The sequence below is a fragment of the Genypterus blacodes genome, unplaced genomic scaffold (genome assembly GCF_046128005.1).
Source record: "Genypterus blacodes isolate CSIRO-AG114 ecotype Tasmania unplaced genomic scaffold, CSIRO-AGI_Gbla_v1 ptg000022l_1, whole genome shotgun sequence".
Classification (NCBI taxonomy): domain Eukaryota; kingdom Metazoa; phylum Chordata; class Actinopteri; order Ophidiiformes; family Ophidiidae; genus Genypterus; species Genypterus blacodes.
Genome location: NW_027466835.1, coordinates 2,092,214 through 2,119,088, shown reverse-complemented (window position 1 = coordinate 2,119,088; position 26,875 = coordinate 2,092,214). Strand labels below are relative to the sequence as shown.

The window sequence follows — 26,875 nt, the reverse complement described above, 5'->3', positions numbered from 1 at the left end:
ACAAACATTTGGCCCGCAATCACGACCAGCTGCGGCCGAGCTGAGTCTCTTCCTGTGCTTAGCCTTTTTTTTTGGCAAATAACAGTTGCGCACTTTACGCAATTTTACTTCAAACTATGGATGCGGGATTCCGGAATAACAACACTGAGCTTTGTTGTGGAGGAATGTTAGAAGAAGTACTTCCTCTCTGATGTTCTGTCGTAGTCGCTGCTAGAATCGCGCGTGTTTGTGGGAGTATTCCGGTGTTGGAAAGCGACGCGTCTCCGGTGAACTCTGCCTCTTGCGGCGCACTGACCTTTACGGCGAGCTCATGGCTACTGCGCGCCTCGTGTATGTCGCTCCGTGGTGGACGTACTGGCTGCACAATTTCCCTCACCTCAATTTCTTCTTCCAGTCGGTGGACAACACGTTCAGACCGGAGGATCCGAGCTACCAGCAGGTAACCAACCGCGCCACAAACTGTGCGTAAAAGCGAGAGAAAGAGTCGCTGTTTGACCGCTGAGATTTGAGAAATTTGGCAAAAACATGAATTCAAGGGCGAATGCAAAATTCAGCAAGAATAGTTTATTTCTAAGTAGTTTGTTCTTAGTTTGTACAGATTGTTGACAACATTTGGGTCTTAAGGGCTCCTACTGTACTGCATCGCTCACATGATGACACATGACCTGTATTAACTCGAGTAGTTTACTTTGAAACACTCCAGGTACAGCCACATGTCCCCCTATACACACACACAGCCCTGCATACACACTCTGTTCCATATCATGTATGAAACTGAGATCATGTATGTGACTTCAAACCTTGTGTTCATTCTTTAGGACTCAGGCGGTAAAGTTTCAAGTGTAAACGTGTAAAACTGCACAGGAGCAGAATCCTAATGTACACAGGCTGTAAATACAAAGTCTGAAGGAAGCAGACTAGCTTTAATAATCAATTCCTCAAAAAAAGTTAGTTTATGTATTTCATTTCAGAGGAATCGGTTTAAGAACTCCCAAAAAATAAATGATGTGCCAAACCAACAGATATTTGCTTATTTGATAAAAACCCCATGTTTATATGTATAATAAAGAATCTCATTTTGAGCAAAGTAGTTTGTGTTAAACTCATTACTTTGCCTGCAGTATGTTTTTCCAACACAGCAGCTCAGAAATATGAACCGTGTTGCTGTTGTGCAGTTTGCTGCTCTCTGGTTGATTTAAGATCACACTCACACAGGAACATCTTTTCTCCCTGCACGCCCTGCACACCCAGATTTAAGGTCCGTTTTGATTCCTGCAAAGTCACAGTGACTCACCTGAATACAGGCAGTGATGGGTGAAGGTGCTGTGCTGGCTGAATATAACTAATGTTCTTCATCAGCCATATATAATGAAAGCTGTTATTTGTGTTCACCCTCGTCCATAAACAGGCGTTCTTCATCCTCTATGGTCCAAAGATCCTCTTTGCTCTATGGAAACATCCTCTCTGGGAGATTAAAGATCAATGACATTCCAGTCCGTGTATTAACATTCTGTAATTGTTGCTCGCTCTCTCTCCTCCGTCTTCCCATGCATCCGCTGCCTTGTTATGGTGCAGCAGTCAGTGGAAATTGAGCCGCCTGCATGTCTAATTACAAAACAATGGAGTGGAAAATTAGAAGAGAGGGTGAAACTAGCAGGATTGTGCCTTTGCGTTGATCCGACCGGGGCTGTGGGCTCTTTATGTGACTTGGCCCTACGAGTCGTGACTACAAAAACCAGTGATGAGCAAATAATAGGATAGAGGTTTTGGCCCGGGTGCCACTAGGTGCTGTCAGATCAGCTGGCACTCTCTGCTTGTTGTCACATCATTGTGTATTCAGGCTCCCGCTTTAGTCTCTGTGGGTGTGCTGCTCAGTTTGGCTGGATTTGATCTTCACAACACCTGTGTGAGGCTGCTGTTGGTGTTTCTTCACTGAGTTCCTGAAGTTAATTGTCAGTAATGTTCAAGTTTATGGGATTTATTTGTAAGAATTAGATTTTCTTGTCAGTAAGTTGATTATTTCAGTGTCGCCCTTGACGTTGGTGTCAGATAGCTGCGGTTCCATTTGAATACAAATACTTTCTTGATTAATGATAATAAGGTGATAATGGACTTCAGCACGAGCTACCTTGGAAAATAGTTTAATAAATGAACAACTTTGTTACAGTTTGCAAAAGTTATCATTGAAATTCAGTGACGGTGCCAATGTCATCCAGAAGAATAAAGTCAGAGACGCAGTGATCAGTCAAAAGCTCTGCTCACTCATATTCGGAAAAATTTTGGCACTAAAAGTTATTTTTTCGAATATTTTGTAAGTAAATTCAAGGACATGCTTTTCACCAGATTACATTCAGCCAATAGCTACCAACATTTATGCAGCAGCATGAACCCCATTTCAACTCCAAATGCTTCTGTCATGTAGCTGCATTAACATAGAAAGCAGCTGCTTGTATCTGCTGCCTTTTAGACAACAACATGCGCGATTTCATAAATACTGTCACACGTAATTTTAAATGTCAAGGTTTCCCAATGGGGGCAATCCATGAAACTACCACAATTTCATCCCTATTAAAATTCCTGGCCAGTATGAAGTCACAACTGAGGGAAAGCACCAAACATCAACAAAACAGCGATAATTTTGACTGTGACATTCTAATCTCATCACGTTGTGGATCTGCTCCCGTGGTTTCCTCCCAGTCGGCCTGGGAAGCATCTCAGGATCCCTGAGGAGCAGCCTGAGTGTGTGTGGCTACACAGAGGGACCTTTGGACTACTTTACTCAGCACGCTGCCTCTGCAAACTGGCCCTAGATACGCAGCAGAGTGGACGGGAGGATTATCATTTCACTTCGTGTCGATGTTGTCTATTTAATTCCAATATAGTGGCAGGAATCAGAAATCTGCACGGTTGTTTTACAGCCAGTTGAATCCGCAACTCATCACGACCTGCCGAACCAGCATGTTGTGTTTTTGTTTGTTTGTTTATTCCATTAAGCCAGTTTGAGAAAGTTGTTCCATTTTACTGACTCAGCGGTGTGAAATGCTCAGTTACTTACCGACTTTTGAACCCCAAGTTTTGCTCGTATTTCACATTCAAAGAGCCTCTGTTCGTGTGATCAAACCCCCTGGAATGTCCCTCTGCTGTCACTAAACCCATTTGTATTTCTTCCAACACTCCCTTCATTCCTTTGCTCTCTCCACATCAACTCGTTTTCTTTCCATCCTTCAGGCCTTGAATATGTTGTTCACTCACAAATCACAAGACTGTATGAAAGCAGCCATGTCACATGACGCCCCCCTTCCTCCCCCTTTCCCCCTCCCCCTCTCCCTCAGCCGTGGCCCCCGCTCGGTGTGGGCAGCAAACAGCAGCCATAGTGACGATCAAAGGATGTGGCAGCTCCACTCTCACCCTCGGCATCACAGATCCCGTTAACATACGAGTGCTGCTTGATATTGGCGGGTTGTTTTCACTCAAGCTGTCAAACTCACGGGAGGCCGTGTCGCCCGGCGTAACACCGCAGGACCTCACATATCCACCGGGTGCCTCTTTTTTGATATAATGCAGTCAACTGAGAATATATGACTTTAAAGCTATAAACGTTCTCCTTCCCTCCCCAGTCTCTGCTGCTCCTGGCGTGCGTCGGTGCCGTCGGCGTGAGTCTGAGCCTGCTGCTGCTGGCACTTTACCTGAGCTGCCTGTGCTGCTGCCGTAGAGCCGTGGACGAGGACACCAAAAGGCCCAACACCTGCTGTATCACCTGGTCTGCTGTCATCACCGGACTCATCATATGGTGAGTCGACGGTGGAACACTCTTACATCTCACAGAGACCTGCCGGGGTCCAGGTTTAAAGTGGGCCGTGACAAAGTCTGGGTCTGGGTCTGGGTTCGCAGGTTTTGACTTCCATGCCCGCAGGCACACTTCTGACTGCTCACATAATAAACTGGAGGTCTGATCAGCTGGAGCTCAGGTCGCCAGGCAACCAAGTCTCTCAGCTGACGGCTCAGCTGACTGCAACCCTCCAAACCTGCCCGCTGAATGTTTGTTACACCAGATGTGTACATTTAAATGCTTTAACACACAAAAAAGCAATTTTAATTTGATTTAAGTAAGAATCTGAAGAAAGCTAGCATCACAAACCGGAGCGATACTAGCTTTGGCAGCAGGGCAGCAGCAGCAGCTCTTTTGTTGCAGCCTGACTCTTTTACAATTCTCTCTCACTTCTAGATGTCCTTGGTTCTTTTCTTGTGGGGAAACACAGGAAGGAAAAGAGCTTTAGCTGTATCGTGACATCAAATCCTTGTGAAAATCGTCCTAACTCTGTCTGATCCAAATATTTTTCTGTGAAAATCTGCAGAGGACCTTAGCGATCATCCTTCCTTGTTTCCCCGCACACGGACGTGCAGGGGGGGCTTTTCAGGAAAGAACAACTTCTGACCAAACAAAACAGTTTTGCTGGCTTGTGCTTTAATGAAAAAGAGACAAAAAACTGTGCTGAGCCAAAGTGAAGGAGAACAAATCGCTGTTCCAAAAAAGCTTTTGATTGAATTTGAGCACAGATCCACTTAATCTTGTGACAGTTATCTATGTGTTGGGCTTTAACGTGGTTATCTTTGTGTGTACGTGCCAGAGCACACAAGGGCTGTTGTCGTGTTAATTGAGGGAGCGTGATGCTGTTTAGCTCTGTTTAACCCTTTCCCTCCCCAAGCTCTCATTCCTCTCTGCAATATCAACACATAATGAGACAATACAGTCCCAGACACTGTGAGGCTGGGAAGACTCAAATTTGACGTTCAGATAAAATAGTCTTGTAACATGATGTCATCTATCCCTGTCGGCCTTTCTGACCTTTGACCTTGTGTAACACTGTTTGACATGGTTTAGAATGGCAGAATCAGTTAATAATGGAGAGTTTGTTCGACACCGTGCAGTCTGATCGCTGCACTGGAGCTAAAGGAAAAGTGTGTAAGGAAAAACAACACAAACTTGGCCCTTAATTCCCCGATAGCTGTGTTTCCTCTGCTGTAATGTGCTGCCAGATTGAATATCATTCTGTTTTCCTCCCTGCTCCCCTGCGTTGTTATGATATCAAAAGAAGATGACCTTTGGTATCGGAGAGGAACAAAAAAACCTGATTATGTATCACGATTACCTCATTCACATTCCCCAATCTTATTTCCTCAAGATCCGCGAGGAGAGTTGCGTCTCTGTGATGCCGCAGAGCAGCAGCACAGCGACAGACGCCGCACCTGCATGTCTGCATCACGACGCCCCACCACCCAGAGGAGACCGGATGTGGTCCATCAAGACAGCCAGAGAAAACAAATCTAATAGCTTCAAAATCCTTCCCCTTCCTCCCCCCTCCTCCTCCTCCTCCTTGGGTCAGCCGCTGCTAACCCAGAGGATGGTTATTGCTGCCGCCATCTCTCCCTCGCCACTGAATCGGGAGTGTTTGCGCTTGTTCATCCCCTGCGTGGCCTTTTTTTGTTCCCCGTGCCTCAGTATGATTTGAATACTAATGTGCAGTTGTCCGGTCGCCACACGCCAGTTTGTTTGCCGCCGTCTGCAAAGCGATCCATCCTCGGAGGACGGAGCGCCACAGTAAATATCCTGGAGCGCACATATGCTCCATCCCTCTTGTTTATCGTGTGGGTTTGTTTTTTAAAGTCTGTCGCTGCTGGTATGAGCCCCAGCTGCAGCCAGACGTTGCCATGGCCACAAAGCACACTAATGCCTCCCTGGGGGCGACGCGCGCAAACTGCGGCCACAATATCCCCGTGTCATTACGGTTTTATTACTCCGTCATTAGCGGGTCATTAGTGTCACCCGAGTGTCACCGCAGCCTCGGCCACACGCTTAATGGACCCGCTCCGTGTCCACGCCGCCGCCCGGCTCAAGGATCCAAACATGACTTCAAACGACTTGGGTGACTTTTCATCTAAAAGTGGACAGAATGTCCCCGTGTGTGTGTGTGTGTGTGTGCGTGTGTGTGTGCACCACTGTAGTCTTTAAAGATAATGTGATGTATACATGAACATGACAACGTGGCGCCTGTGTAAGGCCGTGGGGGGGCAGAGGGGGGGGGGACGCCACTGTGATGGATCACACGTCACGCTTACAAGGTTATGCTGACAGGATGATGGCTGACACAACAGGAAACACACACACACACACACACCTATCTCCATAAGCATCCACAGTGACCTATCACACACACACACACACTGACAGCAAGTGTGATCTGACACCCGACATCATCCTTTTTTACACACCCTCTCTTTCTCTTTGTCTCTCTTTGTCTCTCTCTGTGTCTCTCTGTCTCTCTCTGTCTCTCTCTGTCTCTATGTGTGTCTCTCTCTCTCTTGTTGGTTGTTTATGATTGATTGACACTCGCCAGCATTTCTCTTTTCCAAAACCAGATATTTAATCATCATCTATTTATGATGATGATTCCACCTGGAGATGCATGTGTGTGCGTTTCCACAGTCATGAGTTCAGACTTCAGACAGATGTTGCTCATGTTCAAGTCCAAAACTCTGAAGTTTGTTAATGGGAACTGCTGGACTCATCAAAACAGATGGAGGGAATAATGAAGGATAAATTTGAGACACATGGCCGTTCTTTCATATATCTGCTCGGGTTTAGTGGCAGATCAGCCCAGATGGCAGCCGGGAGGGAGGAGGAGACGAGAGGACGTATTAGGAGGAATGATGCACTGTTAAGACTGCAAATATCTGTGGGGATTCTGGTTTCATTTGTCAGCCATCAACAGCTTCGGTGTTTATCTGATCATAAGTGCTGTTAAAGATGAGGAACAAAGTCATAACAAAACCCTCTTAACCCCCAAGGTCTCCTCGTCTCTTTGTCGGGGAAATTATCTGTAAACTTCCAGATTTGCGTTAAACTCCACGCGGCCTCGTGCAAATCGACGAAAGCCGTATTAATTTTAATCTTGATCTGTCCTCTTGCAGCTCCGCCGTAGGAGTGGGTTTCTATGGCAACAGCGAGACCAACGACGGGATGTACCATCTGACCTACTCGCTCTACAACGCCAATCGCACGTTGGGCGGCATCAACAATGTGGTGAGAGGAACACGCCAACAACCTGCTCTGCCCCTCTCGGCTTCACACGACTGTCTGTGTGTGGGTGTGTGTTGATAGGGAACCAAGTGTGTGAATGTTATACGAAAGCCTTGAAGAACTCTCGCCGCCGCCGCCGCCACTTCAAGCCCGAAATGGTGTTTTTTAGTCTTGAAAACACCAGACGCACTTTGTCATTAATCAAGTGTGCGTCTGTGTGAACGCGGCGCAAAACCACCAACCTTCATCACTGTGAAGGAACGACTGATGCCCGCATTAATTTATGAGCGATTCTTCTCTCTAGGAAATGATTCGTGATGCTCAATAGGGGGGGTAAGGCCCTGGAAGAGGAGGGGGATCAACTCTCCTTTCGCGAGTCATTTGCGGGCGTTCCGCCTCTCCGTTTCCTATCTTTCCCTCCCTTTGTCTTGGAATGTGTTTGTGTATTCCGTCCACTCGCTCCACCGCTCGCTGGTGCATGTAAATGATCCACACGGCGTAAACACGGCGACGCATCCTGTGATTTATGTGCATTGTTCGCTGTTTGTGTCTGGATTTGTCGCTCTCCGTCATCGTCATAATAGGCCACCTTCAGGAAACAAAAGCCTGTAGTCTGAACACCGTCAGCAGCGAATCAAAGGCCCTCCGATTTGGTGATTCCACATCCTCTTATAGTGACTGCTCCTTCTTCTCCGCCGCGCTTAGGCATCGATTTGATCCTATAGATGTGCTGCGAGGAAGCCGGGGAGAGGAACGCAGACGCTCCCGAGGGAAACAAAGGCCTTTTCACTGGCAAACGCGCAGCTTGAAACAACCTGCTTACAAAGATGATGAGTCGTCCCGCTGTCCTCCCCGTGAAGTCGGAGCTGATTTATGCTGCGGCCGGAGTCTGAGCCGGAGAGATGATTTCATCGGAACGCGGGATATACGACTCTATCAAATCCCGTCGTGGCTTTGGGTTCAGTAGTAATTGTCTCAATAGATTCTAAATGTTTGCGTTCGGTTAACGTCTGGAAGGTGGACGCCTCCGATGACGTTTTGCTTCCCTCAAATTCAGAAATTGTCAAGTAAGGTTCAGTTAACTTGCTGTTGTTCCGACTCATCTGATGGGGCCGTCTTGTCCCATCCCAGAGCACCTTTATCCCGCTCCTAGGACACATCTGGTGCCATAGAGAGTGTTCTTTTTAATAGAAATAGAGAGAACACCGTAATCACTCGGCATCAGATGTGTCAGCCTCCATTTTCCCGGCCCGGGTTCCTCTTTATAGAAGTGTATAAAGAGGAACTGTGTGAAACTGAAAATGACTTGTGATTGATAAAATACCGACCACGTGCATCTGTAGCTCCTCAACTTCTCCTTATATGACCTTACGACACGGCTGAACGTGTGTGTGTGTGTGTGTGTGTGTGTGTGTGTGTGTGTGTGTGTGTGTGTGTGTGTGTGTGTGTGTGTGTGTGTGTGTGTGTGTGTGTGTGTGTGTGTGTGTGTGTGTGTGTGTGTGTGTGCGCGCGCGCCCCCACTCCAGCCAGTCTCATGGAAGAAGCCTCCTTGTGACCCTCTTCCCGCAAAAAGTGAGTTTTAATCCATTTTAAAGCAGGACGGGCTGGTCCAGATTAGGAGGCTGTGGACGGGGCCGAGGCGGCGGCCCGGCTGAGCTGATGGGATCCCATTTCTCACACTCAGAGAAGACCGGATAGTAGATAAGATTCAGGGCGCCGTGGCAGGATCTGTGAGAGATGATGAACGCAGAGACGAGAGGGAGTGAGAGCAGTTTACCGGCAATCACATTCTCATCTCCCCAGAGTGTCTGGAGGGGAGGAATGGGAGTGCGAGTGTGTGTGTGTGTGTGTGTGAGTCGCCGGCACGTGCTTGCTGCTTCCCGCGGCCTCGCTCGCAGCAAACAACAGCAAGTCAAACGGAGTGTGTGTGCAAGATGTTTGAGGGTCAAAGAGATTGAACTAATGTTTGTAACCGACTTGTGCGGAGTCAGCAAACCTGCACGGAACACACACACAACACACACGCAGCCGATTGGGCGATGAGACTGTAGGTGGGATGAGGAGAGGAAGCGGAGAACACGGCCGCACGTTTAGCAACGAGTCAAACTGTCAAACTGCCGCAGGTTAGAAGACGGAAAAGGAAACATCTGTTCAGAATTTGTGAATCCACCTACTCAGTGCATTGTTAAGGAAGCCGTGAGCCTCAGTTCGGCACCGCCACGCTAGTGTGGGTGGTGTGTGTGTGTGTGTAGAGGTGTGTGTTTATATGTGTGGGTTTCCACTTGCTCTGGTTCTCTACCAAATGTGAGTGTAAAGGTTTGAGCTGTTTCTAGATATGCGCTTTTTCCGGGTGAGAACATTTTCTTGGTCGGTTCGTTTGTTTACCGGAATCTGCTGGAACCTTCAACCTGCCTGGATGTGCGTGTTCCTGCTTCCCACCTTCCATTTCCATCTGCTCGAGGATGAAACAATGCTGTAGTGTGTGTGTGTGTGTGTGTGTGTGTGTGTGTGTGTGTGTAAATCCACCTCGAGGGTTCAGTTGAAATCAAGTTGTTAGTCCGTGAACTTTGTGAAATTTCCTGTCATTTTGGGTGGTGAACCAACAAACTCGCTGTTTTTGATATTTCCTTGCTTGAAATGATTGATAACATGACAGGTTTTGGTCAATTTCAGCATTTTTATGAACCTAGGCTCTGGAATCATAAATATCTCCCTCTATCTGAATTATGATCCAAGTTACAAATGAACAAATATTCTCTATTATGGCGATAAAGTGGAGGACGGTGCTGTCCTCACTTTCATGTATATTGATAAAAAAAAAAAGAGAGAAATATGGGCCAATATTTGGTCTCTGTCAGGCTACGACCTGTTCCAGTCCCGCTGAAGCTGTGAAAGTGAAAGATTTACTCCGTCACATTATTGTTGTTCAAACAATGAGAAGTCGAGCCTGTTCTCCGCGCTCCCCTGCGCCTCCCCCGGGCCTGCTGTCGCTATCGCAGACCCCGGCGATAACGGGTCTCTCTGGCATTGTTATCAGCGCTTCACTCATTGTTTATCGGCATAAAACACCAGCTGAGGGGGGGGGGAGCTAATCTGCTCTCGGGGGGGAGTCCTCCTCCTCTTCCTACTCTTCCTCTTCCTCCTCGAGCCTCCGACACCTTTCTCCACTTTTTTTAATCTCCTTTCCCCAAGAGTTTCTGTTTGTCTCAGAATTTGTTTGCAGTCCCGTTTCCTTCCCTGACCCTTTGTTTCCCACCTTCCCTCCTCTTTCCACCTTTCTGCTACCTTGTTGCCAACAAACTCATGCATGATTTTATCCTCTTCTTTTTTTAAATACATTTTTAGGTTGCGGGTTCCCTGGGCAACATGGAAACTGGTCTTAAACAGCATCTGGAGCGCTTGGACGAGATCTTTGCCACAAAGACAGAATACGTCCAAGCTTTGCACTTTATGCAGCAGATGGCCACAAATATTATCCGCCAGCTGACCGTTCTGCCAGACATCAGCAAAGCCAATGTTGACTTGGCAGCCGTCGCTGACCAGACGGCCTCCATTGACTATTACAGGTAGGTGGAGCCTGAGTGGCTCCCGCAGGACCACTGATGTTATTTTATCTGTGTGGCGATGAGGTAAACATGCGGCACAGAAGAAGAGAAGCCTTTCCATTGATCTCCTCCTCAGATCTCAGGCCGGAAAAAGCTGCTTCTCTTTTTTTTTTTTAACTAATTGCGAAATAAATGAAATGTGATACTGGGCTTTTTGTTCTCTGTTCACTTTCAGCTCTCCGGCTAATTGTTCTCATATAATGATGCACAAGTCCGAGCAGCTTTTAGAGCATAAATGAGCCGTTCACCGCCTGAGCTCCAGTGTGTTCTAGTCTGAGTCTGACAATAAACTTCCACTAAAATCGGCCAAATGAATCAGAAATTAAACTAACTGATTGATCAGTGATTTGGCTGTAAAAAGATGCTGGTCTATGATTGTGACTTGACAGTTGTAGTTCTGCTTTCCCCTGTGGATCAAGAGTGTAAGTGTAATATGGCGCTAAGTGAAAGAACAGATTGACAGAAGGCAGATCAAAGAGTTTGTTTGGTTTACGTCACAGACTTAAAGGTAATCGCCGTTTATCCCTGCACATGTGAGAATGTACATCCAGTACATTTCATTTAGCTGCTCTCCATGACGAGCCTGAGATGCGTTGAAGACTAAATTGTTGTTTGCCACATTATCTGTCTTTATTTAACTCCAACGAGGCCTTTTGTTGCGTAACTGCCATTCCAGTGATAACTGTGTGTCTGCACAGCTTTAAAGATGAATAATATATCACACAATTCACTGACTCATAAACCTACACTGCCGATAATCTTCACACTGTCGTCTGTCTTCTCTGTCCTGGTGAGTGTTTGCAGAAAATCAAGTGGCTCCCACTTAAGGAGCGATACAAAGACTAATGCCCGTAATACTGGGGCGTGTCGGCGATGTCCTAAACTTCCCCCGATGTGTAAAACAACGGAGCGTAAATCAGAGACATGTCCCCCCCTGCAGGCGTCGCAGGCCTCCACAAAGATGTTTAATTTCTCCCCTGTAAGCTTCCATCAGCGGCAACGGCGGCAAATATCTCAGGCTCGCCGACATGACGGAGCGCAGGGACGCGGCGCTGCAGCACTTCACTGACCCGCCGCTGCTGTGATTCATTTCACATCCTTTGCCTCCACCACTTATTTTCATTCTTTCCTGACATGAGGTTCTCCTTTTGGACCACTGGTGCCACTTGACACCAATCTCCTGTGCTAGGATTGGATTTCTTGTAAGCATTGAGCTATGAACAGCCTATGGCAGCGCTTTATTGATGAACAGCAAATGTTACAGGCGGCGGCCCAGCGTTACAGGAACGGCGGGGAAATGCCACCACCTTGTTTTCCAATTTGATGCCTGGTGCTCGATGAAACTGAATGAACTGATGTCACTGAATGGTCCTTATTAGGTGTGTGTGTGTGTGCCATAGTGAACATCAATGTTTTTGGTCATTGCGGCAAAATTTACAACGCCAGAGAGGCTAATGAAAGTGAGAATGTGATGTCATGGCAGTGCTCCCGTGGGTTGAGTTTGTCTCTCACACACACACACACTGGTATAGTCCAGGCTGAGTTGCAGACCGCTGCTGCGAAGGACAATTTCTAAGCATGAAAAATTCATTCCTATGGATTTGTGCTGTTGAATTATTAAACCAACAGCCTGAAAATTACCTGGAACAGATGGGCTCTAACTAGGAGACAGGCGCGCTGATATACGGCCCCCACTAATCTCACACACTTTCCTTCCTCGACATATGTCGGCCCCGGCGCTCCCCGAGGCTCCTCGCCTCGTAACCGTGTACACGTGCTGCCGGTTAAGCGCGAGCGTTTGTGAGGATTGTTGATGTCACGTGTGGCGCTGCTGCGTTTGCAGGTGGCTGACCTACCTGCTGCTGCTGCTGCTGGACCTGCTCATCTGCTTGGCCACGTGCGTGGGCTTGGCGAAGCATTCAAGATGGCTGATCATCACGTAAGTACCTTGTGTGTGTGTGTGTGTAGGCATTTGTTTTCTTTCCTTCTATAACAGTTTTTGTGTTAGTCTATTACTTGCATCACACTGCTTACCACCCTCATTCCTTCCCTCAGTGGAATGCTCATTAAATTCCATCCACGCTGGCGTTGAATCTCTATCAAAGTGATTGATTTTGATAAGTTTAAATAAGTAGGAACTCAGCATTTGCCGTGTTCCCCCTCAGCCAGCGCAGCCAGCCAACGCTTGATGTTTGACAAGCGAATTCGCATCTCCACACTTCCCATCCTATTTGCCCTGTTTAGTCGCCGCCGCCGCGTCAGTGTTGGCCGCCGATGCTGTGCTTCTCTGCTCGCATCGCGTCTCTGATGGGCCTCACTAATGCCTATTGATCGCCCGGGCAGGATGAGCCCACTCCCTTAACTAATTATTAAGTGCTCTCAGGCTACTTTCCTGGTGCTTTCAAGATCATCTGAGGAGTGAGTTGGGAACTGGAGCCCTCTGCAGCCTCTCTACATCCATCAGAGGGGAATTCTCTCTTCCCTTCACTTTCTTTATCTGCCTCTCACTCGCAGCACCTGAGCTAGTCACTGAAGCATGTGCAGCCAGTGAGAGAGTGTGTGTGTGTGTGTGTGTAATTGTATTTAAAAAGACACACAAAGAGGTTTTGATGTTTACCTGTAAGCGTCTATCACATCGGATAAGAACTGGGCGAACTCGCCGCTCGTTACAGTCGGTAAAGGAAGCGGGCGAAACGGGAAATGGAGCGATCAAAACACAGGGAACGGCTCATAAATCCACGATTGACAGTCGGCACAGCTAATCAGTGGGGCAGAAATGAGTAAAGATTGAAAGAGATTTCAAACAGACCCCATCACACACACACACACTCTCACACACCTGAGGCCTCTAAACTATTCGTTTTTGCTTCAGGGCCAAAGTAATTTCTGAAGGGAATGGAAGTATTTTATGAGTCACGGGCAAAGAAGTGAATTCTGCTGCGAGTCATGAGTTAATTTATCTTTATATCACTCTGTAGCAAATTGGATTCCTGCTGTGCACTCTTTAATCGACAATATGGTGGTACAAAGTGTGATTTAGGCCTTTTGTCTTCCTGCGGATAGAGAACGGTGCCCCAGAACAATTTTAAAAGCATATATCAGATTAACAGAATAAGAAATAACCCCAGAGATTACATTTACCAAGACTGACTATCTCTCCTTCTCTCTATCTGTCTCTCTTTCTCTGTCTCTTTCTTCCTCTGTCTGTTCCCTGCAGGATCATGGCTTTTGTGGCCTTATCGATGATCCTGAGTTGGGCGTCCCTGGGAGCCGACATCGCTGTAGCTGTGGTGAGAGTTGGACTTGTCCTCCGTGTGTCCCTATAGGAACCTCTAACCTATTCTAACCCTGTTTCCGCCTGAACCGCTGCCAGTTAAAGTCGATCATATCTCACCTTTCACTCTGTTGACGTTCGGTGAATCTCACGGACATTTCGACACTGCTGACAATAACATTCACTGATTAATGATCAATAATGGCTGTGCAGGAAGTTGCTGTAGTGTTCGGGGCTTGAGCTAAGCTATTTTGTGAGGTCATTGCGGTCGATGATGTGTTCATAAGCATCATCCGTGTCCGTATCTGTTCGTCTTCTCCCCTCTGCTTTTTCCACGCTTGATTATGCATTCAAGCCGATTAGAACTCTCAGGCCCTTTGGCTTGATTGAACCTCAGGCTCACTGTAAACAAAGCTTCATATTTTTGAAGTTGCGGCTACTTCTCCTTCTTTTTAATCCCCCCGCTGTTCCTCTTCTGACTGAATGCCTCGTGCACACCACATCTGGGCTTAATGTGTTTAATGGAGCTAATCCGTATTAGGTGTAGCCATTCGGGGTCTAAAGACGGTGAGCCTCCTCCTCCTCCTCCTCCTCCAGCATCCCTGCATCTCTTTCATCTCTTCATCACTCTATTGTCTCCCGGCTTTCCGCTCCGCAGACGGACCTGGACGGTGTCTGTGGATTACGCCGCAGCATCTGGCGTGTGGACAGATGTTCAAAGTGAAGCGGGCATAGAAGGGATGAGAGCCGATCTAAACTGAAATTAAGCAGGAGGGGTGTGAAATGTGAACATCTGTTGTGGTGTGTGTGTGTGTATGCAGAGCCTGAAGCGTCCCTGTGGCTCGGTTCGGCTCATTACAGCGGAGGCCTTCATGTGACCCCACATGAAGGCCTTTGACCTCCAGTGTAGCTTCTCAGCAAGAGGCGTCACTTGCAGACTTATATGATGTCATCAGGTTATAGGTTATAGGTCAATCTGCAGCAGAGAAACAGAATTGCAGGAATAAACAACAACAATAACAGCAGCAGCAGTAGTCTCCAGCGGTGGCGTTTGAATGTGGGACAGTATGTAAAACAAGCGTGCAAACCTCTTGCACCTAATCAGTCATCAGCCCAGAAGAACACGGAGGACAACTGTGGAAGAAGCAGAGGCGACGGCGGTGTCCTAGAAAATGCTCACAGTTCATCCATATTTGATGAGGCGCGGCACATAAACAAAATGTCCCCGCTCGGATAATGAGCCGCAGACGGGAAGCAGGGGTGGCGTCTTGACACGCCGCCGTACAACGTATGTGGGGAAGTTGACCTAGAAAGCTGCTCTTTGATTGAGGACGGCGTGGAAAGCGCGGGACGCCAGGCATTATTTAGGATGAATGGCGTCTCCCCTGCTTGATTACGCGTCATCGCAGTTTCCTCCGATCGTCTCAACTTGAATCATTTAAGCGATTAATTGTTGTGATAATTTAGTGTTTCATGTGTCAGATTGCAGCATTTGAACCCGTCTGCGTGGCCGTGAGCCCCGACTCCCCCCTCCCTCCCTCTCTTCCTCCCTCCATGGACGCATTAACAAGCATGAAAATACATTTAGACACGGTCAGCAAAGCACAACACACTCTACAGATCATGCTAGTGTGAATTCTGTGGCGACGTGGAGGTTAAGATGGCCAACAAATGTGTTACTCATCAGTGAGGTGCAGATCTGGAGCAGGCTTGTATCCTGAATAGATGCCGTGTTATACATTTTTCCCTCTGATCTTGCTGTGGTTGTTTACTCGCAGGGCACCAGTGACTTCTGTGTGTCTCCAGACAAGTTTATTGTGAACCAAACCAAAGATTTCATCAGTGCAGGTAATTAACCTGCAGCTCAGAGACACAGGAACCACGTTTTTGTCACACAGTATTTGTCAAGATGACTAATTTCCCTACTCTCTTTCTCTCTCTCTCTCTCTGTGTATCTCTCTCTCTCTCCCCCTCTCCCTCTACCTCCAGACATCGCACACTATTATTTGTTCTGCAGTCCGAATCTACCAAACCCGTTCCAGCAGGTATAGTGCTTCATAGCTAGCTGTCTGCTTATAATGTGTAGATGTCTTCTAATGTGTATTTGTCTTGTAGAACTGGAAAATCTCACATTTCCTTCTTTTCATTAGCCCTCCAGACGTCTGGATCACTATCGGTGCTCTTATGGGCGCCTCTGAGCAATTTGTCTCCCCCACTAATTTGTTTAAGTGATAAACTTTGATCAAATAATTGTTCTTCTTTTTACACGTCGTCTCCAGTAATTAGCCCGGTCCTTCCCCTGTGCATGATCCGCCGTGTCTGATCTGCCCCGAGCTAATCGCACTAACACCTTATTTAATTATTCATTCAGTTCCATATAATCCATGACGGAAGCTACAGACGAGTCGTGTGCCGTTGATTTATGTCCGTGGTCAAATCGCTCTTGCACATCACTTCCACATGTATTGGCTTTCAAAGCAACATTAGACTGAACAAAGAGGTGATTTATCTGTATGCGCCACTCGGTTCAATGTGGAAATTTGCGAGAATCTATCGCAGAGACTGAAATGGCGCCTTGAGCAACTAGCCCCGACAACTGCAGGGAGATAAACATTTAGGAAAGTACGTCGAAATTTCTGAAACGTGCCCCAACAATCAATCACTACAGAAACGGAGGCGCTGTGGCCTTTACAAACTTGGAATTGGATCCCGGCCCGCTATTCATAAAACACTTAACACTCAAGGGCAAGATGTATAACCTTGTGTAATAGGCACAAAACATCAATTATCTTTCAATCTCGCTCGTTAGCGCCTGCAAAAGCTTCAAAAACTAAGGTGGATCTGTGATGGCATTGACCGCCGCTGTGAAGAGGAGCGAGCGTGTGTGTTGTGTGTGTATGTGTGTGGTAGAGAAACCATCAGGGGAGATAAAAGCTGATGCAGAAGAAGAGAAACGAGAGGAAAATAGGATTCTGTTTCAATCCCCACACGCTCCAGGATTATTGTATGTCTGCTATACAAGTTCAGAGTGGGTTTCAAACAGGAGGTTGATGCGTTCAATGACCTCCCCAGGACCATCGATGGGTCTTTGGCGGTGTGTGTGAACTACTCGTCTCCTCCTTTCACCCGAGGAAGACAAAGAGGCTCTCCAAGCCGCTGTGGCGTCGCTCCGTCTTCCATGTTTACTCTCCATACAGGATGTATGACATAGATGTGGCTTATGTTTCACTCATTGAGCAAATATAAGGAGGCTAAACCCACAAACTGTAATTATCTAAACCCACATGTTTATCTGCAGCAGTTTGCGTTTGTGGATTAAGAAGATGCCCGTTAAGTAGGGAAGGATTACGGCTTCTCTGATGGCCCAGTTGATGTAAATATGGTTGCTGTGCTGGTGCTTTAGATGGGTGCTGCTTAATGGGGTGGGAGGATAATGAAATGTGTCTCCCGTTAAGAGCATTAACACCAAATGATTTGATCCCATGCTGCTCTTAAACAATGCCCTGCTTAACGCACTCCTCGTCTCTGTTTTTACGGCGGATGCCTGGTGCGCGTGGCGTGGGCGGCTGATTACCTTTCGCAGTCTCTGACAATCTACCAGCGCTCCTTGACCACCATGCAAATCCAGATCCAGGGCCTGCTGCAGTTCTCGGTGCCGCTGTTTCCCACTGCCGAGGTGAGTTGTTCTGGCCCGGCGGGCGCAAACGCGTGAAGGCGCAGAGGCGTGACTCACTTATCCCCCTGGTATACTGTGTTACACAGAGAGACCTTTTGGGGATCCAGCGCCTGCTGAACTCCTCTCAGTCCAATCTACATCAGCTCACCGCCTTGCTGGACTGCCGCGGGCTACATAAGGTATGGTCACATTCAGCAGAGACCTGATAATGGGCCTCCATCGCAGCCGAGCTCAAAGCCCCTTCACGGGTTTTAAACTTCATTGCCATGTACTCCTCTCCACTCCTGTACACTGACATGTTTATATACACCATTACACTTGTCAGTACCCTCTCTGTATCCCCCAGACGGGCTCCATTCAACACTGCTAGTTTCCCCCGGTTTTAAAGTCTGGATTTATGCTCCAGCTTTCACGCTCTCACAGGAAATGTAAATGTTTGAAGCGCTCCGGTCTGGGATTCGTCTTGCAGTACAACATCAGATGGATGGCGGATCAATACAGCCTTCCTATGGAAACACCAATGCCGTTTATGTGCGTCATTGCATGACAAATTCAAAGATAAAGTAAAGAGGAGGTGGGTGGAGGGTTGCACTCTGTCACATCAGCGCTGATCTATGCTGCTTTCATTGGCAGCGCAGAGGAAATGTAAAAGGGGGCGGAGTTTGGCAAGGGGCGACCATTCTTAGCCGACAAATAGGTTATTTGTTTTACATTAAGCTTAATAATAAATGGATGCCTGCCTTTGTTAATCGAACAGAACCAAGAGAGAAAGTATTTGCGATCATATTTTGTCTTTAGTTTATGGGATCTGTTCCATTTCCTAGGCTGAGGACATTTTATGACCCCTTGGTCTGTCGGTACTATCTGAAAACAACATGTCACTGTTTTTACTGCACTCTCACATCACACTCATCTGTGCACTGTGTGTGTGTCTGCCCGTCTAGGACTACCTGGACGCTCTGCTGGGTGTGTGCTACGACGGGGTGGAGGGGCTCCTCTACCTCTCCTTGTTCTCTCTGCTGGTGGGCTGCGCTCTGCCTGTCATGCTGTGTGCAATTTTCCGCGTGTGGACACTAATGGGGAGCAGGTCAGCGCCGACCCACGGCTTCATCCCATTACACACCACTCACACTGCATCGCCGCAAAAGGCCACATCTCCCTCTCTTTGTATTTGTGTCTCTGCGTCTAAACGGGTACACACCTTTCCCCCAGGGACCGAGAATATGATGACATAGATGAAGAGGATCCCTTTAACCCCCAAGCGCGGCGGATATCTTACAACAATGCAAGGTCGAACATCCACAGCTTCTGCAGCTATAACAGCAGCATGGGCAGCCAGACCAGCATCCACCCGCCTCCTCAGGCGGCGTCCAACGTCATGCCCTCCTCTGAATACATGTAAGGATCCTATAGATGAAAATAGATTTAATTTGTATGTGTGCTTGCGTGGTCTAATCAACTTTTCCGCTCTCTGTCACAGGAATCAATCCATGCTGTTTGCAGGGAACCCTCGATATGAGAACGTGCCTCTGATAGGGAGAGGATCCCCGCCTCCCTCGGTGCGTTGGCCCTTTGAGACCCTAGTGTGCTTAGTGTGATGATGATGATGATGATGATGGCACAGCTACAACACAAACTGGAACATGCCCAGCACCATATGCTTTCCTGCCCACCATCCTCACACTGTCAAAACACAGTGAGGGGAGTCACTAGTTTAGATGCCTGGCAAGTGATGGAACACTGCCCTCTACTGACCGCTAAATGAAATGCAATACTTGTCCTGTGTCCCCTTTGTATGCAGACCCAGCTCACTGCTAAGCTCCACGCACATAGTCATATCCTTTTCACCACAGCCTTGGATTAGAGTCCTGGTTCTTACATTATCAGGGTTTATTCTGTGTAAAGGCTAAAGCACACGTCTATGTATGTGTGAAATATTGGAGGGCCAGCGGTGGATAAAGACGGCAAATGAGATGTCTACATTCGATGGTGGAGTTTATATTTCATTAGCATGAGGTGTCACTCTGCAGCAGGAGCTAAATCAAAGACAAACAAGGTAAATCCAGAGTTAAATGCAGAGGAGCCTGGGCCTGGTAGGATCTCAGCCCTCAGACACACTCTCAGCTCAGGACAGTACCGGTGCATACTAATGGATTCCCTTACAGGAAGGAAGTAACTTTGTGTGACTCAGTCCTTGAACTGCTTCATGAACGTCATCACAGGCGGCTGATTGTGATTTATTAGTAAGAGAGAGATTCATACTTGCATCAAATTACAAATCCGTCCCCACACAGTAACTGTTAAATGGAAAGTTGCCACTGAGAGAACATCTTTAATTGTTTACCAACACAATTCTGCTCATTTATGCATGTACACAGTTGTACAACAACACATCTGAATGTAAACTAACCCTTTTTGTTTTCATTATTTTACTCAGACTTTTAGAAACAGTAAGTTTTACATCTTGACTTTATTCGTGTTTGATCTCATTGTCATTCCACTGCGTGTGTGTGTGTGTGTGTGTCAGAATGTTCCAAACATCCACTTAAGGGCTTTTCACGCTACCTGTGTGCCTTTGGGCCGTCTGGTGCTGTTGTGTCCACAGTGTTGGTGTGAGTGTAACTTGACCTGTGACCCCGTCTCGTCCCCTCGCTCGGCCCTTCACCTCGACTCCCAAACTGCATCAGTCCGCTGAAACGCCATCTGGATTCAAAGAGCAACACATAATCATAACTGTGCTGTTGTGGCTTTAAATCCCGTCACGCCATTCATGCATTGAAATCTGTGACTGTTGTCGTTCATATGTGGCTGTACAGTGTGTAACTGTGTGTGTTTCCTTGCAGTATTCGCCCAGTATGAGGACCACCTACCTGTCTATGACTGATGCCCAGATTAGACACTTTGGGACAGACTTCCAGGTGTAACGTGCTGCCTAATGGATCCTTCTCAGGGAGGCGACGTCTGGGACACTGGATTCTTACCAAGGAGGCACAATCCTGCACCCGGGAGCTGCAGCCTGCTCGCTCAAACTGAGACGTGGAAGCAGGGCCACACGAGGCAACAGCCTCAATAACACACCAATGCAGTGCTTTCAAATTTCTGCATGCAACTTTTGAACACAGAGGATCTAAACAGAGTGACGATTGTCTGAACTGTTGTTGCTGTCATGATGTATAGAATGACTGTCGCTCAAATGTAAGCATTTCTTTTGCTCCGGCTGGTGAGGATTTGTACTGATTATGTATCCTAAGGATGGTACTTGCTTTTTCTTATTATCTAGTGGCCTGTGTGGATTTGAGCGTCAACATGGAAAGTATTTTGATGTGCAGGAACACTTGTGATGGTTGCATACATTTCAATTTTGCCAAATCCTGTGTTTGGCAGAAATTTTATTTTTTTAAACTTTCAAGCCTTTGTCCATTCCTTCAGGGTACTATGCAGAAATGAACACACAAATATCTCACCTACTGAATGGAGCGAGATGTTAAGCTGGTATTTGCAAAGGGCACATATAGCAGGAGTTGCCATGTCAACTATTTTGATGAACACGACTTCTGAACTTAAATCAATCACTGGATAAGCAGATCAAATGTATGTGTTGGGCTTGACGCAGGAGTTCCACAATCTGTGGTTAAAAGGTCATTAGGCACAAGTTGAAATCAGACCAAATACTGTTGTCTCTGTGTGAAGAGAAATCAAAGTGTCTCAAAGACCATCAATCACTTTTTCTCTGCACAGATTTTGTATTTTTCTGCCAGACGTTTAAGCAATTCTCCTCTTTGTAGAAATGTGTGCCCTGCTTATCAGGGCCCATTAATGGACAGAGCTGGTGGGTGTATTGATTACTACATTACAGAGACACCCTGGACTGAATAAAGTACATATTGCCATAATATGCCATCCTGATTGGTTATTGAATGCCTTATAAAACACCATGGCAGTTATTTGTGCTGCAGCTGATGCAGGCTTGTTGCCCTAAACGCACCATTAGGCAGGAAGCTCTCGTGGAATGTTTGAATGTCCTTTTTAATGTTGGAAAATACACAATGACTCATTTCTGTTTGATAATGACTGTGGGTTTTGACAATAAAGTGCAGGTATCAAAACTTTGTATTCATGCATTTCTGTTCTTAGTTTATTCTTTGTAAAGATTGATATTTGCTCAATATAGTTCAATACTATTGCAACAATAGGCCGAGCCTGAGCCCTATGTGGGTCTAAAACTGTTATAATGTAGTATATTTTCCTCTCTTTAACAGTTATAAAACCATAACACAGCTCACAACCAAGAGCCAATCCCAATATGAGGTATAGTCATCATCCAGCACATCAGTGAAATGAAAAGCTCAGACTGCAGGACGGTGATCCAGCACTTGATCCAATCATGGCCTCGGTCTTGGAGGTGTTTAAGATGGAAACCACAGCGCTGGGAAAACAAAGTCAAGCGTTAAAGTGCTGATCAAAAATGCTGCTTTGATGCTTTAACTGTAGCTGCAGGGAGCAATTAGAGAGAGAGAGCAGGCTGGTCAGCTTCACTTGGCCTTTTAAACGCTTTACAGACATAAAAAGGATATAAATCTGTTTCTGTTAGACTGAGACAGTTTATGAAAATGATTCAAATTTAAATAACCACGAATAGACGCAAAGCAACCATAGATTGACGTAAAACAACCGCACTTATAGCCCCTTCTCGTCATATGTAGAAACCGTAGTAGACGTTTTCCCTTCTCGGCCGCCGTAGGAAGAACGGCATTAGGAGGTCGCGATGGCGGCGAGTTAGCCTGCTAGCGCTTTAAGTTGTTTATTGTCATGGCAGAATGTGTCATCGAGGGATACTTTTGTTCTGTTAACCACGGCGGATCTGGCGGCGATGTGGGTAAATAATGGGAAACGTTTTCGGGAGAAAGAGTCAAACCTCCCGAGTGACGGAGCAGGACAAAGCCGTGCTGGTGAGTTGATGTCGGTAACGGACTCAGATTAACGGAGAACGATCACGTCAACATGGCAGATTAGCTGTGCGGTGTTGTGGCCATTACACATTTAAGGAGGCGAATCAAACCCTGGATCCTACTGAGATAGATCACAGAATCAACCAGAGAGGATCCAAACGAGCTCAAACCAGTCTGCACCTGAACTTACATAGTGACGTAATTTGCAGGTGGATAGGAGATGTGTCATATTTTGCACATTTAACAGCCAAAACCAATATTTAATTTAATCAAGCATCATTATTTCAGAATTCATTCAGTAATACACTGTATAAATTCGTGTTCAAAAAAGTGTCCTGGTCGTTTTCTGTGTTTTGTAGCAACTGAAACAGCAGCGAGATAAACTGAAGCAGTACCAGAGGAGGATCACCGTCCAGCTGCAGAGAGAGAGACTCCTGGCCAAGCAGCTGCTGAGAGATGGAAGCAAAGAGTGAGAACCTTCACACACACAGAAACATCTGGTTAGGATGGACAGACGTCAGTGTGTAGGGATGATGCAGTAGATCAGAGAAGCTACAGCTGACATGTGTTTATGTCCTAAGACTGCATCCATGTTTGTACCACTGAGCACCAACAAACACACAATGATCCTGTTGTTCTCTTATTAGTGAAAGTCCCAAACAGCCTTTGGGATTAGTTAAAAAAAGGGAATTTAATATATAATGGAGCCAGAAAGATACTTTGCCAGATTTAAGGATGTAGTTATGGGTAATACATTTTATCTAAAGCTGTTATTAAGCGTAGTCCTCTGTATCTATGTTTTCATACTATTATGGGATGTTTTTGGTTCTTTTGCAGGAAGGCACTGCTCCTTCTCAAGAAGAAGCGTTATCAGGATCAGCTGCTAGATAAGACGGAAACTCAGATTTCAAACCTGGAGCGCATGGTGAGATGTATTAACTTCATATTTATGTTATATACTGAGATATATCTATGTGTTAGTGGGCTGGCACATCTTCCCACAGCTCCACTTTATACTGGATCTTAAGATACTGTGGTGCAATTTGACTTTTTTGTGTAAATTTGTCAGACATCTGAGCTCGAGAATTTTATTTATACATACCAACATTTTTCCACAGGTCCAGGATATTGAATTTATGCAAATTGAGATGAAAGTCATCGAGGGACTGAAGGTCGGCAATGATTGTCTGAAGAGTATGCACCAGGTAATGTGTGTGTGTGTGTGTGTGTGTGTGTGTGTGTGTGTGTGTGTGTGTGTGTGTGTGTGTGTGTGTGTGTGTGTGTGTGTGTGTGTGTGTGTGTGTGTGTGTGTGTGTGTGTGTGTGGGGGGGTGGGTGTGGGGGTGTGTGTGTGTGTGTGTGTGTGTGTGTGTACACCCTGTAGAAACCAGACAAATGCAGTTTTGGTCTTTAATTCGATCCCCGGGTGGTTGAGAATTGAGCAGCACAGGAAACATGTGGCTTCTGTTAGCGTAGCTGCTGCACATTGTTTGAAGATTAAAGGATTAAAGAGGAAAGCCTTGACTACAGGAGTGTGAGAGCGGCACTTCCTTGGATACGGTGGACAGAGTTTTCTCAGGGAAAATTACAAGCCAGCCATAAAAGAGATAAAAAATGTCTGAAAAAACACATTGAAGTAAATGTTTAGTGTCCTATGATCACGTTTGGAGTCATTTCTCATGTGTGCTTCTGTTTCCTGTTTGTGTCAGATCATGTCGATAGAAGATGTGGAGAGAATCTTGGACGACACGCAGGAAGCCATCGAATATCAAAGAGTAATGCAGCTCCATGTCAGACCAGAGAGCCTGAACAGACCCATTGCTCCTTTATATCATGATAATAATGACAATAATAATGATATCGGTAGTATTATCGGGCCGAACAGGAGCACCAATACCACAGTTCTTTGCTGACAGTGGAGTGATGCTCACTTTTGTACTTTTTTTTTAACACATTTCCTCCAAATCCAGGCTGACACATGTGGTATTTTTTGACACAAAATGTTTCATAGCTTTGAAAAAATGCACAACTTGCTTCACAGCTTGAGTTTTTAATGATGTAACCACCGGTGGGCACAGCCGAATTGGAAGAGGTTAAGCGTCCGAGCTTGCACTTACTCAGCAGGAAGACAAAGAGATAGATAAATAAATAAATAACTAAGCACTGTAGGTGTCGGTGTGCCGTGCGGCTAATTTGCAATTTTCTGTTCCTGCAGCAAATCGACGAGATGTTGGCCGGGGCTCTGACACAGGAGGACGAGGACGCCGTTCTAGCCGAGCTGGAAGCCATCGCTCAGGTGGGTGTTGAGCTGATTTGTGTACAGACTGTGTTCGCTCGCCGTTCCTGTAGCGGCCCACTTCCCATTCCCAGATAGATATACAAAGCTGTTTGAAGAGCGGCGCGATGAAGGCTCCACAGCTGAGCAAAGTGCTGGTTTCATACCCAAGCTGCACGGCAGTGCTCTGACCTCAGACTGCTGTCGAATGCAGAATTGGGTCTCTTTCGAAGGGGTTATCATCGCTGCAAAGTTAGAATCATTTTTCAAAAGGAACAGTATGTTTTTGTGCAACATTAGAGTACAGATAAGAGTTGTGAATATGAATTTGCATGATTCATAATAATTACTAGCAGGAATTGACAAATCAGTGGCAGAACCGGCTGAAATGACTCCGTCTCACAGTGGGATGCAGACACTAACGATCAGTCTGAGTTTGAGTCCATTATACAAATAAATTGTACAATTGTGTCGCACTGGAAATAATTATATGTATTTGAGCTCGACTTGATATGGAGAAAGAAATATGATGACGGAGGGACAAAACAAAAGTCAGCAGATGTTCTCCTCTCAAAGTGTGTAATGGCTTTAGTGAAATGCAGCCTAAGTGGTGCTTCGGTGATGAAAAGGCAAACAGCACCTGGAATCACCAGAATCCATCCGTTCACCACACCTGCTTATCCCGGGAATCACCTAGAAGCCAAATCAGAAATCTCATTAACCCCTCATTAGCAAGAAAAGGTGACTTAAAGTTAAACCTCTGTCGCTTCTATTGCTGCAGGGGGAAGATGTAACACTTCCAGAGGTCCCCACTGAGCCAATACCAGAGGTCCCAGAGGTCCCAGAGGTCCCAGAGGTCCCAGAGGTCCCAGAGGTCCCTGAGGTCCCCGAGGCAGCTAAACCCGAACCAGGTATTGCAAAATTCCTCACTTTTTCTTACACACTCCATGTATATGTTGCTCACGGCTGATTGTATTGATTTGTCTTTGTGTTTTTCTAGAGAGGAAAGGAGCAAAGATCAAGCAAGACAGAGAAATGTTGGCAGCCTAAGAGACTGAATTTTTAATGTTGATATCCAGCGTTCGGGCTTCACGGAGTACCGAGGTTCTTTCACAGTGTTTTCTCCCTAATTGTCGGTGGGCGCATGGGAGCTGCAGACATCACTGCGCCTTTACATCTCTGACAGGATTAGCGCTGCGCCTGTGGTTTTGCTTTGCGGCTCCTCTCAGCTAACTGCTTTTCTATGTCTGACTTGGATTAGCAAATGTCACTGTGTAACCGCTGATTATGATATAACTTGACGACAACACTGATTTTTAGATGTTTTACACATTAAAGTCTTAAATGACAGCCTTTGTGTTTATTCTCTTGCTTTCCCGCACATGTTTTTATAATTGTGTTCAAAGTAAGAACCTCAGCTGTGCTCTTCATTATACAATTCTTCAAGTGTTGCCATCATGTATCAATGTTTCCTCTCCTTTCCTTTCAGTCCGCGTGTCCAGCGTTCGCCAGCAGGGTGCACTGTTTACTAGTTTTTTGACTTGCACAAACTATTCACGTTTTCATTCACATCCCACCTGTGATGTGTGTGTTATTGACAAACTAGAGAGCTCGTGTTGTTTAGATGTGGGAGACGTTTAGACAAGAAAGACAATGCAATATTTACAGTCCCACACTCAGTGGGTACTTAGACTGTAATTATCATGTGCAGTGCAGCTCACACAAATTATCCACCGTGAGAAAAACATCACCTATGGTGTTACTGAAAACAGCCTTACATAATGCTGTTGTATACATAAATTTATCCCTCTGTAAATATGAAGAAGGTGAGAAGCTTGATGGGAATGAGGGAAAACAATTTATAATCTGATCTGACCTCATTCATTGTTGAGGTGATGCGTTCATGTGACGACTGAGGGGGAAACAACCAAAGATACGAGCACATACGTATAGCTTATGTCTAATCCTATAACACACACAATCCCATTATATATGCATTCTGATCCTCACTCACCATCT

General features: G+C 46.2%; 2 protein-coding genes across 3 annotated transcripts; both read left to right on the top strand.

Moving 5' to 3' along the window:
- Positions 1-21,725, top strand: LOC142992638 (protein tweety homolog 2-like). Of its 2 annotated transcripts, XM_076143130.1 has the most exons (14): positions 1-439; positions 3,618-3,790; positions 6,970-7,081; positions 10,424-10,644; positions 12,527-12,622; positions 13,901-13,973; positions 15,736-15,805; positions 15,947-16,002; positions 17,541-17,633; positions 17,720-17,812; positions 18,578-18,720; positions 18,846-19,031; positions 19,114-19,192; positions 20,477-21,725. In XM_076143130.1, exons 1-14 carry the CDS (start codon positions 311-313, stop codon positions 20,555-20,557), a joined length of 1,605 nt encoding a protein of 534 aa, XP_075999245.1. In that variant the 5' UTR covers positions 1-310; the 3' UTR covers positions 20,558-21,725. The 2 variants fall into 2 exon arrangements, with proteins under 2 accessions (XP_075999245.1, XP_075999246.1); XM_076143131.1 differs by lacking the exons at positions 1-439; positions 3,618-3,790; positions 6,970-7,081 and adding an exon at positions 8,607-8,650.
- Positions 21,726-22,369: 644 nt separating this feature from the next.
- LOC142992307 (charged multivesicular body protein 6-like) lies at positions 22,370-26,189 on the top strand. Its single transcript, XM_076142674.1, has 8 exons — positions 22,370-22,582; positions 22,942-23,051; positions 23,420-23,507; positions 23,701-23,787; positions 24,291-24,356; positions 24,797-24,877; positions 25,638-25,767; positions 25,857-26,189. The coding sequence occupies exons 1-8, from the start codon at positions 22,517-22,519 to the stop codon at positions 25,904-25,906; spliced, it is 678 nt and encodes a 225-aa protein (XP_075998789.1). The 5' UTR covers positions 22,370-22,516; the 3' UTR covers positions 25,907-26,189.
- Positions 26,190-26,875: the final 686 nt, after the last annotated feature.

Coding starts and splice junctions, on each gene's coding strand:
- LOC142992638 (XM_076143130.1), top strand. CDS start 311: ATGGCTACTGCGCGCCTCGTGTATGTCGCTCCGTGGTGGACGTACTGG. Junction 440..3,617: donor AGGATCCGAGCTACCAGCAG/GTAACCAACCGC, acceptor TTCCCTCCCCAG/TCTCTGCTGCTCCTGGCGTG. Junction 3,791..6,969: donor ATCACCGGACTCATCATATG/GTGAGTCGACGG, acceptor GTCCTCTTGCAG/CTCCGCCGTAGGAGTGGGTT.
- LOC142992307 (XM_076142674.1), top strand. CDS start 22,517: ATGGGAAACGTTTTCGGGAGAAAGAGTCAAACCTCCCGAGTGACGGAG. Junction 23,788..24,290: donor GTCTGAAGAGTATGCACCAG/GTAATGTGTGTG, acceptor TGTTTGTGTCAG/ATCATGTCGATAGAAGATGT. Junction 25,768..25,856: donor GGCAGCTAAACCCGAACCAG/GTATTGCAAAAT, acceptor GTGTTTTTCTAG/AGAGGAAAGGAGCAAAGATC.